Raw genomic sequence first — 17,733 nt, forward strand, 5'->3', positions numbered from 1 at the left:
CCATTGATGGTGGTGGTGAGGTCATATTAGTTTGACCATTTTGGCTAATGGTGGTGAGTTCTGGTTAGACCAGAATTTGTGCATCGTGCACACATTGAATAACAAATTTGTTTGCTCCTTCACCAAACTTTTCACCTTACAGTTAGACTGGAAGATTTAATAAATATTTCTTCCTTTAAAACTATACATAAACCTACAGTTCTCTGTTTGGGGGTCACAGTTGACATATTGATCAATTCACTTAGTCCATTCATCCACAAGAACAAAACTCTACCTCAAATAATGCAGGTTTCTTTTCTTTGAAGTACCATGCCAAGTCATCATACTACATAGTAGATCTGAACAGAACTGTGTTTTTCAGAAGCGGGTACTCATCCATGAGGCAGTTATGAAGGACTGACATCCTCTAATTCTTTTTAGAAAGGGAAGTCAGCAAATGGAGTGCTTGGTGATGCCTTCATGGAGCTGAGACATCTGAGCATAGGAGCCATTAATTAGAAAATGCGGTGCAGCCCGTTGGTCTGCCACACCTTGATTACCATGTGGTCTCACCTTTTAAGGCTGTTGTTTCAGGAAAGCGGGGGCTTCCTTGAGAGTGAGTGCATGCCTGCAGGCAGAGCTAGAATGGTTGGGAGTTCTTGGTGCTTGGTGAAGCACCCAGGACTGAGGAAAACTCTTTGTTGTTGTTGTTGTTGCTGTTTGTTTTTGTTTTCAGAGAGAGATTCTCTGTGTAACAGTCCTGGCTGTCCTGGAACTCACTGGTAGACCAGGCTGGCCTCGAACTCACTGAGATCTGCCTGCCTCTTCCTTCCAAGTGCTGGATTAACAGTATGTACCATCATTCCCCATGGGCTATTATACATTTAAATTGGGGGAAAAGGTAATTTTTTTTTTAAAAAGAACACACAGAACAACTAAATAATGGCAAAGAATGATTGTTAAAACCTAAAAAATAGCACTTAATAAAAATGGGGCTTTGAATGTGTTTCCTTGTTGTGGGGCACACGTAGGAACCCAGGTTGCAGCGGGAGGGTCCTGTTTGATTATGATGGGCTTCCAAAGAGGAGCTGGGTGGAACTGGAGCAACAGACTCCGAGTGAGCATCCTAAGAGCCCTGCTTCCCATTCGTCTTTCCCTGTGCTTCCACGTCCTGGGCTTCTGCATGCCAAATCATATTCCTAAACTTCTCTTTCCTCCGCACCCTCTGCACACTTCTCAAGCAGATCTCAGCTGTGCTGCCTCCATTCCCGTCTCCAGGGAGGGAAGTCACAGCAGATGGGGTTAGGGCAGAGGGCTGACGCATGTGACAGCAAACGACCAGGCTGCTGAGTAGAAGCTGTGAGCATCAGGAAGCTCCTTCTCCCGGGAGACCCAACTAACCACTGAAGAAAGTTGAAAATGAGCCCCTGAGAAACGCTATTAAAAGTAGTAAAAAATTGCAATTGTGCCGATGACGTGCTGCTGTGTGCTTATTCTGATGCTAATGAGTTTGACATTAGGGAACTCAGAGGCTTTACAGCTACTCCCTTATGTGATTCAGTTCTTTATTGCCAATCTTTGAGAAAATAAATGGAAAATGTATTGCTAATAAATACATAACACGATAGGGCATTAGACAGAAAGCCATTACTTTCAGGATTTAGAAAGAGCTTTGTTCACCAGTGTGACTGCTTCCAGGATCTTTTGTTTTAGGTTGGTGTGTGGCAAACAAAGGGAACTAGGCAGGTGGAAAGCTCCAGAACTCTTTCTGAACCAAGAGTGCAGCAGAATGAGCCAAAAACCTTTTTTTAAAAAAAAAAAAAAAACAAATTTAAGTTGTGTTCAAATACAAAGTAAGAATTCTCTAGCTGCAGTGCTCCTTTCCATTCGTCCACATGGGCTAAGTCTGTCCTATGTGCGAATTTGCTGCCTGTTTCTCCTACACAGCCACAGTTGCTGACTTGAGTTGTAAAAGCTTCTGATCCATGCCTGGTCGAAGGCTGCAAGGAGGAGGCACCTGTGACTCTGAGGCCGCTGGTTCAAGACACTGTCCAAGGTGAAAGGCCAGCAGCAGAAGTCCCCTGCAAGGAAGCTTGGGAGCTTGGATCTTAAAACGTCAGACCTGCCGGCTGTAAACTTGTAACCATGGGTACATGCACGTGGCGTTAGTAGAGCAGGGACCTCTCTAGGATGCATGGTGCATTACACTGGCTGTCAGTATTGGGTTTTTGTTGTTTGTTTTCACCCTGGAACCAAATAGAGCTGATGCAGTCTTGTGCATGGTGACTCAAGTAAAGTAAACCAAAAGCAGGTTGTTTCCTTGAAAAGGAAGTACCAACACTGGCCCTGGGATCTTTACTGGCCTCTTTCGGAACAACTCCGAGAAACAGCCAGTCCATTCTGTCTTTTGCAGCTTCATCACTAGAGTTCATTGCAAACTTTGCCCTAAGTTTTTCTTTTGAAGGCCAAGATTAATAATAATAATAAACATCAACAATAATAAAAGTAATAATAGGACTGGGGATATCACACAGTAGTAAAGTGCATGTCTACCATGCATAAGGTCCTTGTTTTAATACTTAACGCCACAAAAAGAATCAGAAAATTATTAATAACAATACAGTTTATAGTATAACAATTTCATTGTGACCAAATTATAGGCCAAGGATGCCAACATGTCTTCTGTCGTTCACTGAAGTTCATTTAAATAAGCATTTTTCTTGTCCAGCCTGATATGCTTTCTTTCTTTCTTTTTCTTTTTTTACTTTTTTCCTTCCACTAGGATGAATTCCAAGATTTTCCACTAAATTGAACAAAAATATTGCCATACAGGTTACCTGAAGAAAAAGTGGTGTGGTCTCATTATTGTTATTAAAAATAGGATATATTGAAAGAAAAACAACTTAAAGAATTTATATAAAGGCTGTCCTGTCAGCAATGCTCACCCATGTGGATTTGTCTTGAAACTTATTGTTGCTTCTGAGTTTAAAACTGTGACTGTTTCAGTATCCAGTGAGCTCCCTGTTTTAAACTGCTAAGCAGCTGACATCCTCAGAGCCCACAAAGCTTTGCACATCTAGTTATTTGTGTCTGCCCTTACAGAAAGGTTCATGGTTAAAACAGATTTAAGAATTTACTGTGAGTTCATTTGTATTTAAAGATTAGTTAGCTTAAAGATATTTTGAAAACATATTCTGAAAAGTATTTTAGATGACTTCCAGGGATAGTTTCTATAAACACTGAAAAGTGAAGATTTGATTGTTTTGGGGGGAAAAAAAGGCTATTTGTAATAATATATGTCTTCCGAAGTAATTATTTTCTAAAATTTGTATATTTTGCAACAGATGTATCTCAAACTATGAGCAAGAAAATTTGACAAAGGCCTTTTATGTATTGCCTGCCTTAAGTTAGGTTTAAATGGGGCATACTTTTAAAATACACAAAACTCAAAAAGCCTAAACCTGACAATGCTCTTGCCCCTCTTCCCCTGTCACAAAACCGTGCCTCTGGGGCCACAGCACGGCGGCTAATAGAAATCTTCGGCATACGTCCGTTACCTATGGGAATAATAGAACTATTTGGCAGAAAGATGTAGACATATGGCCTTGGTTTGCATTCAGCGTTGCCCGTTGTATAACGTTTCTGGATAGACTCTACAACAGTGGCAGGGACTGGAGATCAGAAAGACAAGGTAATGAAGTCTCCGCTATAACATTTTCTGAGCTTCTCTCAGGTCGAGGCTATCTCCTCTTGCCGATGCTACATTTCTCAGGGAGCCTAGAAAGTTCCCTTTGGAAACTCAGTCACCTCTGAGTAATGTGCACAAGTGTGGTCCTTTGGTAGAGCTGTTGCCTAGAGAACTGTACCGATAGCAGTGCGAATCTCCTTCCTCCTTCAGGTTTGCTGTTTGCAAGGGGATTAGGAAGGGCTAAGGGAGACGAGAGGAATCGTAAATCTGAACTGGACACGCCACTCAACCCCTCAGCCTTCTATACAGACTCGTGCAGATTGGAGACCTAGAATCGAGAACAGGGCCTTAAATAAGCGAGAATTAGAAAATGCCTGTAAATATGTCGCCATGGGGGAGATAAGAAAGCATTGTGTTAAAGTTTACATTTTTGAAAAGGTTGACACTGAATATTCTATTCTTCCTAAGTAATTGATAAATATATTAAAAGCTAGACAAATTGGAGGGCAAGAATGGAAAAAAACAAATATTCTAGCCTAACATTTTTCACACATCAGCATTCTCCTCTCCTCTGTATCACTGCTCAGTTTTTCATGACTCTCCTTACCTAAAGTGCATATCTAGGCCACTACTTTAGACTGATCCACAGCTTTATTTAGAAGAGGCCAACAGCACTGAAAGAAAGGACATTTAATATTGGCTTCTTTGTGCTCAAGCTGGACAAATTTCATTCTGATAGACTGGCATCATCTAGTTTTCATTTTTCTTGACTTTCAGACCTTTTCTAGTATCTTAGATTTCTCTTCATTGTTTTTGTAAATTTTACTTCTGATAAGGAACTATCCATTAGAGATATATTGAATCTCAGGGTAAGAATTTCAGGACCTTCCAGTATAGCAACTAAACAGCCTCCCCATCTGCCATTTCTCAGGGTCCAAAGGACATTTCATGCGCTGGGGATAGAAGTCATAAGAAAGGCACTTGTTTGGCAAATGTAAGATCCTGAGTTCAGTCCCTACCTCCACCATAAATAATTAAATCAGAGAGAGTATCTCACAAGAATGATGTAATATAATTACATAATGTAATTTAATAAAATATTGCTATCTCAAACATGCCAGTAAACACTGCTTAAATGAACCCTGCTTAAAAAGTGAAAAATAAATAAAACATGGCTTGATTGATAAAAAAATCTTTTTGCCCAAGTATGAGGACCCGAGTTCAGTTCCCAATATCGGTGTAAAAAGTCAGGCATGGTGGTGTGCACTTGTAAATTAGTACTGGACAGATGAAGACAGGAAGGTTCCTGGAACACATTAGTCTGCTCGTCTGTCTGAACCTGTGTGCCCCAGATCACTGTCTCAAAAATAAGATGGCTTGCTACTGAGGAATGACTTCCAAGGCTGACCCTGGCCTTCCAATGCACATGTGTGCATGCACAGCCACATACTCAGGTACCCTCCTCCACATACAATGACTTCTCCCCCATAAACAAAGCACACAAAGAAAAAATAAAAACTTCAAAAGACGGGAAATTATTGGACATTGGATATATTGGAAGAATTTCTCAAATTAAAAGTTCCCATTTGGGGTAGATATCAATACAATATGAGCTGTGTATGAGTTTTCAGAAATTGCCTCAAAACAGAATTATTATCATGACTTTCCCATGTATTATGAACCTGCCCTTTCCCCCAAAGAACCAGACTCTATGAATCTGTCCTACTGTTATTGCATAGATCTTTGTTGAAGAAAAAACAAAATAAAAGTGAGTTTGCGTTTGTGAATTCTATATGGTGTTCCTTGAACTCTGCCTCTAAGAAGACACTCTGGAGCTTCCTCTCAAACCCAAAGTAGGTTTCAGATCTCTGCACTGCAGCGTTGAGATAGCAACCTGGTGTTTGCCCTTGATGTGATAAGTGCCAGTTAGAAGAGATCGCCAGGTACAATAGCTAGGAAATCGTTCACACATCTCTGTGTAGGTCTGTGAGTAAGTAAAGATGCCAAATAGCATCTTCCAACCGTCAACTATGATTTCATTCTGTGCTTATTTTTCCTCTTCATTGTGTATCTGCTATTTCTACTCCTGATTCTTATATATCCTCTGCAAAGAGTTTGCTGACTTTTTTCATTTTATTAATGTTTTCCCCACTTGCAGTTTGTTCTTACTTTTGCTTGACTACCCAGAACAACACATCAGGAAGCCTTTTGCAAAAAGTCTCCCATGTTGCTATATTATAAGCTAGATTTTGAATAGAAACTACCTTTTTATTTCTGTGTAATATTGTATGTGTTACAAGTGAGCTATATGTTGCCCTGAACTCTTCCCAGTTTGTTTGCTGAGACCGCCTCTCACTGTTTAGCCATGCTGACCTGGAACTGGCTCTGGAATGCAGGCTAGCTGGCCTCAAACTCACAAGATTTGCCTGTTTCTACTTCCCATGTGCAGGAATTAAAGGTGTGTGCCACCATGTGTAGCAAATTTTCTTAATGTAGTTTTATATGAAGAAAAATAGGATAGTAAATTAGAATTACTTGTAGGCAACTCAGAAATAGCTTCATTTTTCTTCATAAATAATGAAGTTGGCTATGGGAAAGCTGCATAAAATCCACAGGACAGGATTTTACAATAAATTCCTGTTTTGAAAAAAATTCATAAGTTTTACAATGTTCACTAAAATTGGTTCAATAACATTTTGGTGCCTAAACAGAAAGATAACAAAATATCACTTTCCAGTAAAGGGAAATACTATTTCTAAGAATTGTAATTTTCAAGATTGCATTATATGTTATTTAGGTCATTTTTCTTGACTCATGTAACAATCAGATGTCTACTTTATAACTCAAGAGGAACTGGACAGGATGGTAACCTCTTCTACCCCAAGTTTTCAAACATGCGCAGCACAGTGGTCTCTGCACCTTGAATTATGTGACTAGAGCAAGATACCTACCCTAGTAAGAGGTTTGACTCTAGAAAAACCACCCGTGTTCTTTGCAGTGTATCAAGGCCTTTGGGAATAATACAAATGAAGAACATTTAGAAGTTCCTGCTCCCAGATATAAAGTGCTAGAGAGTAAAGACCTGATGTATCTATTTTTATATGTGCATGTGTGTGTGTGTGTGTGTTTTCATAGTATTTTGGGCTACTGAGCTCTGCCATGGTCCAATAAAATATGGTTTTGAATTAGAATGGAAGAGAAGAAAAAGACATCTCACAAATGTTAAAATTCTCCACAAAAAAGAAATGTTTATGTATTTTCAGTTTCTGATATTGTTACTTCCCAATGACAGACACTGAACTTAACACTGCTCTTGAGGGTGAAGGAGATATCCTATAAATTTATAGCCTTGTTCCATTGCATGTCTGTTATTAGGCCCAAATTTCAACTTCAAAACTTACTAACACTTACAGCGGTTATATAAGTTACACCAAATAGAAAGGAAGGAAGGCAGGAATGGAGGGAGGAAGGAGGGAGGGAGGGAAGGATGGGAAGAAGGAAGGAAGGAAAAAGGAAGGAGGAAGGGAGGGAGAGAAGAAAGCTCAGCAAAATGGGTATGAGATGAGATTTTAAGAGCAGTCAAGGAGTGTTTATGCATTCCCCCAGTGGCTATGGTGAAGAGGTGGCCACGTAAGGTGGTCATAAAGCCCAGATCCATGGCTGACTCCTCAAAGCTCCTAAAAAGAATACTGCATTTTAGCTAGTTTCTGAAAGTTTTTTGTATGCCTTCTGGAACTCTTGGCAGTCTGTGTTCCAGTTTTGGTAAAGAAACTCATGGAGCTCAACCATCCTTCGTGTTGGGGGCATTTTAAGAGTGTCTAGGGAAGGTTAATAGCACCTGTGTTGCTGAATAATAGTCTTGCTTTATGTGAATTCTTGCCCATGGGAATAGCTTCCTCAGAAATATGTGATGTGTTTCATCATTTTAACCCTCACATGCTACTGATCTCCCTTAATCTAGTTATTTGTGTAGCCCACAGAGCTACGTTTGCATGAGCTGAGCCACTTTATATGCAGCAGAGATCCTCCAGGGAGGAGGGGGACTTCACAATGCAGTACTTGCCATCCTAAGTAAACCAAGCCTTTTTAATCCTAGGCATCTGCCATAAACTCATATGGTTTCAGAAGAAAGAAAATCAACAGGAAAAAAACCACCTCCGTTTTATTGTTGTTTTCTCTTATTGTGTACTTTTAAAATATTTATAACAATGAACCATTTTATTTAGACTAAAGCGGCTGCTGTTCAGTCAAAGCCGTGAACACTTTTTGTTTGCTAATTTAAAAAGCAGTTCAACGATTGGTTTATTATTATGAAGCAATGACAAAAGAGTTCTGGTGGGTTTAATAGTTTTAGCTTACGAGAGCTGTTGTTAATTTCATCTGTAGTGTTGCAGGTGAAAAAATGCACAATGGATAAATAGTCTATATTGGTTTAACTGAACATAATATATAGTGTGTTCTCGAGTTGTTTGTCTCAATAGACTATAGTAATCAAAAGTAATGAACCTATTATGTGCAGGACCTTGGAGAGCGTCGAATGGCAGTAAAAGTGTGGCACATAAAAGGTTTATTAAAGGAAATTAAAGTCCATCATTGCCACACCTGCTCCCCTATTATAAGTCCATGGCAGGTCAGTGCCTTCAATCACAACCTAGCCTCCGAGAGTGGAGCCTAGCTCCTATTACCATGGCAGTCACATTGCCACGGCTCGTGTCGGGCTTTAAGGACCGGAGCCACAGAGCATCTCTGCTGCCTGTCTCTCGTTTTCCGCAGGCAAAGCAGCTTACTTACATTTAAGAATTCTGAAAATGTGCAAAAGTGAATTAAACTGAGAGGTTATTTGTGGGTTCTAGCAAAATGGGTAGATGTCTTGGGGTCAAAGTATATGAAAACAGAAGGCTTTGAATGCCTTTGTATCCCTTTGATCATTTGTTTGATTACATTTAAAATATTCAGTAATGATGGGAATTTGGTACTTCCATGAACCTCACTTGGATTTTATGTTTCTTTTACATTTGAGTGATATGATGACTGTAATTTTTCAGGAATTCAGAGAGTAAATGTAGTTCATTGTGGATAGTTATAACTCCCAATGGTATTTTTGGGGGGAGGGGGAGCACTACAAGCATTTGTCTTTGGGTTGCATTTTTATATAGGCTTTTGTTTTTCCTAACTTAGAAGATGTGTACTCAGAAAGCATCTAGAAAGCCGAAGGCATTTGAAATCAGTAAATAAGTCTGGATCTTTTGTCTTTCTGTTTGGAGTTCTCATTTCGCAAGCACTGTCGAAGAGACAACCCTTTTTCAGTCTTTGGAATTCTATAAGTATGCAAATCATTAGCAAACACTTGTGGCCAAGGCCATCTGCACTCTGGCTGTTAGCATCTCTGGTTTCCAGCATCTGTAGATGTGTCTCTAAATTCGGTGGTACTCTCCAACAGTCAGCCAGATTCCATAGATCCAGAAGGGGATGCAGGAGCATGGAAGGCTCTTCATAAAGATCTTCAGAATGTCTAATTACATGTTTTCACAGTCTGATCAGTGACAAAGTAATGATCTCCGTACTTTGTGTTCACATTACAGATGGATGTGGAGGTTGAGGATAAATCATTGCCTACTCTCTCAAAAGGAACTGAAGGTGAGTTAGTGAGCAGGCGCCCTGACACTGCCTACCACACCGTGAAGGATGGGAGCGCCTGTGCTAGTCCCTTGTGTGTAGTAAGAGTCAGTGAGGGATGCTCCACAGAAACCTTTGGGTACCAAAAGTGATGCTCTCTAGTGACGAGAACAAAAACTGGATTCCTAGTTTACAGCTGAAGCTGAATTTTATTTTTATGCTGTCTGGCTTAGTAGTCCCAGTCCCTACTTAGTTAAAGTGAAACGGTAACATTTGTTTTTTGATTCTTCCTGCTGGGAGTTCCAGGCAGCTCCAGAAAGTAATGTTTGGAAGGTTCAACTTGCTGGCTACCCCTCTTTTTTTTTTTTGTAACCAACAGATGGTAATGTAATATTGAAATATAAACAGGCCCTTGATGATCTAAACAGCTGGAAAACAGGATTGACTGGCAATTACACCCCTCAAGGAAAATAACTTTTATTATAATTAGCTATATTTTTGTGACCCTGAATTCTAAGTGGAAAACTAGTTCGCCATGGCTCTGAAAACATCCTGGAAAGCTGTCCTTCACACTTCCTTCTGGTGTCCATGCCCATGCGGGAGAGAGCTGAGCCCTGCGACCCTGTCTTCCTGGGAAGGTTTGGGAGTTCAGAGTGATTACCCAAATGCAGTATGCTTGTTAGCTGTGTGTTTACATATGCAGTCAATGTAGTTAATTCTTGTTTAACCAAAATCCAGAGTACCAGCATTTTTCATTCAGTCAAGAATGAATTTTTTAGTTAAAATGTGTGCAGTTGTTGCCATTGACCGATGCATCCCAAATGCAAAGTAATGCTGTGTACAGTATGGACTTTTGTCCACTGAAACAGAGCTTTTACCCTGTACTAGTATTTAGTTTTACTTTAAATGACTTTTGAAATAACCATATCCTGTATCTTTAAATTTGACATAATGTGTTTTCTAGGGCATTAAATTTTTGTGCAGCAAACTTCACAATGGGATATATACTTAAGAAAAGTAGTCAATTTCTTTTTTATCTCCTTAATTAGAATAAACTCGTGCTTGCTCTAGATGGCAGGATTCTAGAGATTGGACTGTGTGTCTCTTATTTGGAGCTTTCAGAGCATGCTACTCTACCACACTTTCAAGATGTGGGTCTTTTAATTTGCAAATATCTTTGGTCTTTATTTTTATTTTATTTTACTTTTGGCAATGCACACACAGCCTTAAACAGAGCCAACATGTTCTTTTCGAAGTGAACTACTGTTCTTGTGAAGCATGAGTAATTTGGGAAGCCACCTGTTGTCTCCCTCCATATGCTGCTTACCCCTGTGTAGGCAGGTATTTATCAACACAACTTCCTTGAGCTCCCAGCCTTTCAGGCAGAAATTCAAAGCTCCTTCTTGTGAAAGGCTGTTGATATTAACAGTGCTGGAGCTTGCTCCTGTCTCCCGTATGGAGGAACTGTTTGGGATCAGCTTGAAGCACTTACTAGTGAAGTTAACATTTCCCTCCGGAAGCTTGCTTACGGGTATTAAATATGGATGCACAGAGCTGTGGTGCGGCACATAAGTAGACGCCTGCGTAGACTCCATGAGCCACAGACCTATCCCCAGAACCACAAAAGTAAATAATAAATAAATAAAAGCAGTAATCTTGAAATTCTTTTAAATAGTTTCTCACTGGTGGTGGTGGTGCACTCTTTGATCCTAGCAATTGGGAGGCAGAGGCAGGTTGAAGTCTGTGAAATCAAGGCCAGTCTGTTCTACAGAGTGAGTTCCAGGACAGCCACAATTGTTTCTCAGAGAAACCCTGTCTTGAAAATCCAGAAAGAAAGAAAGAAAGAGAGAGAGAAAGAAAGAAAGAAAGAAAGAAAGAAAGAAAGAGAAAACATTTAATTCAGAGAAAAAAAAACCAAAGGTTTCTTGTTTCTGATTTTTTTTTCAACATACCTCTAACTTCAGGTCATTGGACAGTCTCACCAACAAGGAGCCAAGACCACCCAGTGTACCAAACCTAGAATGAGTCTGTTTTGGGCTCTGTTGTCTGCTTTTTTATTTCCAAAACAACCATAGTGAAAGAAAACCCATTCCATTCAGTGAGAAGCCAGGTGGTGTCTGTCCTACCCAGGCACTAGTGTTATCTCTAGATAGGGGAAAAGTTTCAGTCATACGGTTTAAAAAATAAACTCAACTGAGACTCTTTCTTTTCTTTTCCTATCTTTGTTCCTTTCTTTCTTTACTCTTTCCTTCTTTCCTTCTTTCTCTCCTTCACTTTTGTTTTTGTGAACAGTACCAATGGATTCTCTGATCCAAGAGCTCAGGTAAGATCTCCCCTTCATGAGTCTTTCAAATATGAATTGCTTAGATTGGTTTAGAATGAATTGTCTTTCTCCAGCCTCCTTGCTTTAGAATGAGGAGCAAGCCAAAGAGGAACTTCACCTCCACTCTTTCTAACCCTCGGGGAAGCAGAGAAGAGCAGCAGCTGTACTGATAATCGGGCTGAAAATACTTTATCTAATGTCCTAATTTAAAAAAAAAAGACTTTTTGTATAATATCAGTGATTACCTGCTTTTCTTCACTGGCCACCTCTTTTCCATATGCCTGGATATCATGTGTGACTGGATTTTACATTGGTGCTCCAGGACACTGATGAGTGAATTACCTAGATTCTAAGTTATTCAGCTTTTTAAAAAATGATTAGATATTTCCAACAGCTGCTACTTTCAATTTTTAACTTACACAGTAGAAAATATTTGACTTGTTTTTTAGCAGGTTCTTCTATTTCCATTTTAGGTATTCTAACTTGGACAGACAGTGTTTGAAAAATGCTACCTTAGTGAGTAATGCAGAAATTCATTGGGGTTTCATTCACAGAATTATTGTCAAAGTATAAACTTTAAAAGTAAAATACAAAGAGAAAAGAAAGGTCTTTTGGTGGAGGAAAACACAGTATGAAAATACTTGCTTTGAGGAGCTCGATTGCTCTTGCAAATCCAGTAAGTCCCCCCACCCCTCCATAAACAGGCCTGGCTTTCCGAACTCAGAAACCTCTGTTTGTGTTCTCGGGAATGTTAGACAAAGGAGTGTGAACATGTCTGACCTACTTTCACCACAGAGGGACATATTAACAGGTTGCACACCTTATCCCAGGCCCTGCGCTTAGAAATTCCCTGAAACCTATCCTAGGCTCTTATTTGCCTCCTCTTTTATGTGATTGAATTTGTCCCAGCATCAATTCATTTGCTTGTTTGGAATTCTGGTGTACTTCTTTATGAAAAAATGCTAGCAGGAAATCTATAGGTTTGCCTGGGTTAATGATATCATCATTAAGAATTTAAAAGCTGGAACAATAAAAGCAGGACATAGGCACATACACCTGGGCCAGATTACAGTATGGAACCATCACGTATAAAGCATGAAATGGCTTGGCTCATTTAAAACTTTGCCTGTTAAACCTTCTCTTGTTTAAAATTCCTGAGTTGGTAGGCGGATGTTTAAATGATCCAGGGGCAGGAGATCACTCGATGCTTGTGGTACCATCTTTTGTCACCACGTGGCTGGCATACCTATGACAGTAACCACAATACTTTTAAGGTTCCAAACCATTCACAGAAAGGAAAGGGACCTTTTAAGTGATAGGCCTCAAAAAAAATGCCTTGAAAGCGAGAGAAATGTGAAGATATTATATGCATGCATTGACCTAGTCAGAGTGTTCACCTCAGATGAAGATGCAGGTGGAGTTAAAGAGAGAAACAAAATGCGGGACATGTGTTATGTAACGTTGTGGAGAAATTACTTTTTACGTATGCTATTAGTATTAACGACTAGAGTAATAATAGTATTTTTTGAGGTCTTATATACCAACTGCTGCTAATTTTATCATCCAAATACTTCATTTAATCCTCACAGTAACCTTATAAGATATAAAATATTATGGCTGCAGTTTTCAGAAAAATACATGGAAATTAAGAGCTTATGCAAATATCCCATTGATACACGGCTAGTACATCATCCTAACTCTTGGCTCACAGGTCTGTTTCTCTTCTGGGCTGTGTTCTCTCTCACCCACAACCAATCCAGGCTAGGGTGGAAATCACAGAGGTACTGTCCCATCACTTGGCACCTCAGGAGGCTAAATCTCAGAGCATGGCACTCAGCCTTTGACAAAGTCTATTTCTGGATAAAGAATTCCTTGTCTTCTATTTCTATTAAAATTATTCATATCAAATATTCCATTTTACCTAATCTGTTAATAGAGGAATTCAGAAAGAAGGCAATTATGACTGGGGAAATTCACACTTTTTCTGGCCTTTTTAATGAGAATGAGTTCAACAGAGTACTTCCTTAAATTTGGTCGGAGTTTATACCCTGCTTGGGCTTCTTGATCCCCAACTGTTTCTTACAGATTAACTTGACCCAGACATAGACCCTGTCTGCCATTCTGCATGTATCTTATGGAGGAGGGTAAAGTAAATATCTTAATGAATACATATGTTGTTGGTGTCCTTTTAATTTTGGTGTCCAGCTCCCTACGCTCACTTCTAACTGACTCCATGGGTTTTTTGCAATTGAGCATCACAGCCATGTGTCTGAATTGTAAATGTCGATAAGAAACGTGGAAGGCTTCCCCAGACTAGAAGTTATGATTATAGAGAATGCTAGTAGGTTTATATAGTTCTCTTTCAAATGAACTGCGCACGTTCCTGCTTTCAGAGTGACGACTTACAAGAAAAAAAATACGATACAAATGAAGCTAATTTCAACATAGTATTTATTGTTCATGGCACTAATAAAAGTTGATACTGACATTTCATCTTCTTATTTTTCTGTATGTCAGCTATTGCCATCACCATTAAAAAAGCAATTTATAACCACAGGCCCACCTTTAATCATCACCCTTACTAGCATTTCCAGTTTTCCTCCAACACATTCATGTTACAGGTGGCACAGAGAGAGTTTTGCTGTCTTCCTCAATCACAACCACTGAATTATCGTTGCTCTCTTCTTACTACCGTTTCCTTATTCCGGAATTGCCTCTGCTAATACTGCTAACTGCCTAGCGTTGGCAGTCAGTCCACCCCTTCCTCTAATTAGGAGGGCACACTCTTGCCTCTAAAATGACTTGCTTATGAGACTCCTTAGAGAGACAAATGAAGACAAGGCCTTACTGTCCTTCTGCGGTTTACTGCTGCTTACCAATTTGTTGGCTTATGTGTTATGATGGAATGTCTAGTTTGATGTCTCTTCTTACTTTATTTTCTCCACTATTTTATTTTTGTTAAAACCCCATGTTTGACATTTTAAGTTGCTGAGTACCTTATAAACTCTAATCAATAAGCTAAAAAATTAATGCTTTGAATATAAGTGAAACTTTTCTAACTTATATAGTTAGATGGTATCCTTCTTTGTTCTGTTTTAAAATTTTTTAAGTACAGTCTCATTTTAATATTTTACACATTCAATTTTAATAAAAAAACACTTCCATTGGTAGTCAAGATTATATTAAAACTGCATAAATATTTCTATACTCTAGGTAACAACTAAAGGAAATATTAACAGAAACTTATTTAGTTTATAGAAAAGCATCTTAATATCTATCAGAGGAGCCTTTTACAGGAAGATGAAGTTTGTTGCTTAATAAAAAAGCTTAGTAGACTATTTTAATACTCTCCTGTATTTGTGAACTTGATAGTATTTGGCACTGAACTTGTTACTGAGTGACCCTGAATCAGTCCATGTTGAATCAGCTCTTGAAACAATGTATACGGTGTCTAATTAGATCCACACAATAAGCTTGTGAAGCAGTCAGGAGAAATGATATTAGCTGCACCTAGCTTTTGAGCTGAGTACAGGGCCAGGACCTGCTTAAAGCACAGTCTGGCTGAGTAGAGGGTTCCAAGGCAGAGCACAGGTCCCGTTTGCCTATCCCCTCCTGTAACCACCATGTACTCTTCGCTGTGGAGGCAGTCCTTGGTGTCCCATCTGCATTAACTTAAGCTTTATCAGTATATCCTGGCTAAAAATCAAGCTGCTACAATTCCTTTACTCGTGGAATATCAGCTACAAAGAAAGCACCACCTTTTGCTTGTTTCCATGTGTTGGCTGTGGCTTTAAATCTAAATGAAAATGTTAAGAAATGATGCAAATCCCTTCTGTATTTTTTGATTTCCTTACTGGTGAGCTATCAAGGGCCTTGAACTTTGTTTTTGCATTGTGAGAGAGGTGTTTGGCTAGACATGAAATTCTAGCCCATCTAGTACCCTTAAACCAAATACAAGTGACCCATGAGTTCAATGTCCTCTAGTCCATCGCCCATGTGTTCTTCGAGCCTGCCAGGGACTGAAGCTCTACAGACTTTATTCTCTTATTCATCCCGAGCCATACAACAGCTAATCTCTTAACTTTTACAGTGTTAGGCTTATGAGTAATCGAGACATGATGTAAACCATCCAGGAGGGTATGTAGAGGACACGTGGTATCACTCTGTCATTTTAGACAAGACTCTTAAGCATTGCAGGTTTTGGTCTCTGAGAGAGGTTATGGAAATTGTAACCCAAGGATACTGAGGCATGGTTTTGTGTGTGCGTGTATGTGTGTGTGTGTGTGTGTGTGTGTATAGTGATTACATTGATAACCATGGTATGTTGTATGTTACATTATATCTCCTGCAAGAAAATACTAGGGAGCTAAAACGTAAATGCTCATAAAAATAAGAAACTTCAAAACAAATTGTGAATTAAAAGTGTGTTATGTCTTTCTTATCTCCTCCTTTCATGCTCACATACTATCCCAGGGAAAGTAGTGGCCTCTGCCAACCCACTGTTACATAGTTAGAGCCAAGCAATTAACATGTCTAGAAACCAGGACTGTTGCAGAATTCCACTACCAGACTGTATTCAGTTTAATCGTGTGGATTCATCTGCAATTTACTAGGATATTTTTCAGAACATTGCTAAATTTCCTGCTCATAAGCAAAGGAGGAATGTGTTTCGACATTTATCCTCCACTCCTTCATCTGCACCCATGTAGTGTTGATACAGTGAACTCATAATGGACAACATAGTAAACCCATGAGATCAGGTGACAGCATCTTCAGAAGGATGGGAGCAAAGTGCTCCCATAGGCAGTGAACAATGTCACTCTAATGTCTTCAAGCCATTTCACAGCAGATATAAGATGTAGACTTTCAGATTTTTATTCTAAGGATTCACCCAAAATTGTATTTCAATCAGATCCCCAATTCTTCCTTGTAAGAAGAGTTTCCTCCCCATTCCTTTGCAGGGGAATGGGTGAAAATCGAGGTAATGATATTTGTAGTTTCTGTCTATTTTTGAGATTGTAATTTAATTATGAGCAATGCTGCAATCAACAATAAGGACAAGTATATCCGTGAAATAAAAAGCAAAATACTCTTTGTATCTCCATCCTGCTACAGGTTATGGCTAACAGAATCCGTCCCTTTGTCTTTGCTTGTGTGGGATTTGTGCTTATTCTTTGCAGCCTAGGACTCAGAGCATCTCGTCTTTGTCGTGCCCCGTGACCTGCTAGACAGACCAATACATCCTTCCTGTGTTCCCAAAGCTTTTCTACTTCTCCCTTTTAAAGCACCAGCTACTTTGACTCATTGCCCTTTTGTTCCGCTCTTCCATTTGTCTGCACATTGAAAAGGAAGCAGATTCTAGGCCTTCAAATGCACAGTTAGATGGGAAAGACAAGAGAAAGGGAACAAAGTAAATAAAAACCTTATCAACCTTATGTAACTCTGTCTCTTTATATAACAGGCACTTCTTTAAGTATAAGGAAATACATTCTTCTGTGTATCCGTATGTTATTTAGAAATAAAACACTCTTACATCATTAACCTCTATTCGTCTTTAGAATAAATCATGTTGGCGGTTTATTGAAAAAAAAAATTTACTTAGCCTCTTACTTCTTTCCAACTGTCTTAGAAGTGGATGGGGGAAAACCACACAAGACCGCACTCCTTGAGGAAGAGCAACAGTCAGTTAATAGTTGCCGAGGGAGGGAGAATCATTCTTCTCTAGGATAAACTCCCTGATAGGCTATCAAGTTCCAGGTGGTCACCATCACCCTCCTCTCTCTCTCTCTCTCTCTCTCTCTCTCTCTCTCTCTCTCTCTCTCTCTGTGTGTGTGTGTGTGTGTGTGTGTATGAGTAACACTAAATGGACTCAGCTTGCTGAACCTTTCTCTCTCTCATGCACACACACAAATATACACATGCATGTAAAAACAATTTAAATGAGGTCATGAATTTGAGATGGTGTAGGGGCATGGGAGGATTTAGAGGGGAAAAGGAGGTAGAAATGATGAAAGCATAGTCACAGCATACAGAGGTGAATTCCACATCAATTATGTAACTATAGCACTTATGTATGGGATTCTCAAAAAGTTCAATTTAAAAAAGGGCCTGCCATGCTTCTTTTTCC

The 17,733-nt window shown here is 39.4% G+C and overlaps 1 protein-coding gene across 10 annotated transcripts in view; it reads left to right on the plus strand.

The window, feature by feature from the left end:
* The window catches only part of St18 (ST18 C2H2C-type zinc finger transcription factor), a 251,543-nt gene that overhangs the window by 153,094 nt on the left and 80,716 nt on the right, over window positions 1–17,733 (plus strand). For 8 of the 10 annotated variants that reach the window (XM_075967088.1, XM_075967085.1, XM_075967090.1 and 5 more), the window contains 2 exons: window positions 9,250–9,304; window positions 11,576–11,606. In XM_075967088.1, the coding sequence (XP_075823203.1) occupies window positions 9,250–9,304; window positions 11,576–11,606 (86 nt within the window). Of the gene's footprint in view, window positions 1–9,249; window positions 9,305–11,575; window positions 11,607–12,077; window positions 12,123–17,733 lie in introns of those variants that run through there. The other 2 variants (XM_075967094.1, XM_075967095.1) reach the window with 2 other exon arrangements.

Source organism: Microtus pennsylvanicus, chromosome 3, assembly GCF_037038515.1.
Source record: "Microtus pennsylvanicus isolate mMicPen1 chromosome 3, mMicPen1.hap1, whole genome shotgun sequence".
Classification (NCBI taxonomy): Eukaryota; Metazoa; Chordata; class Mammalia; order Rodentia; family Cricetidae; genus Microtus; species Microtus pennsylvanicus.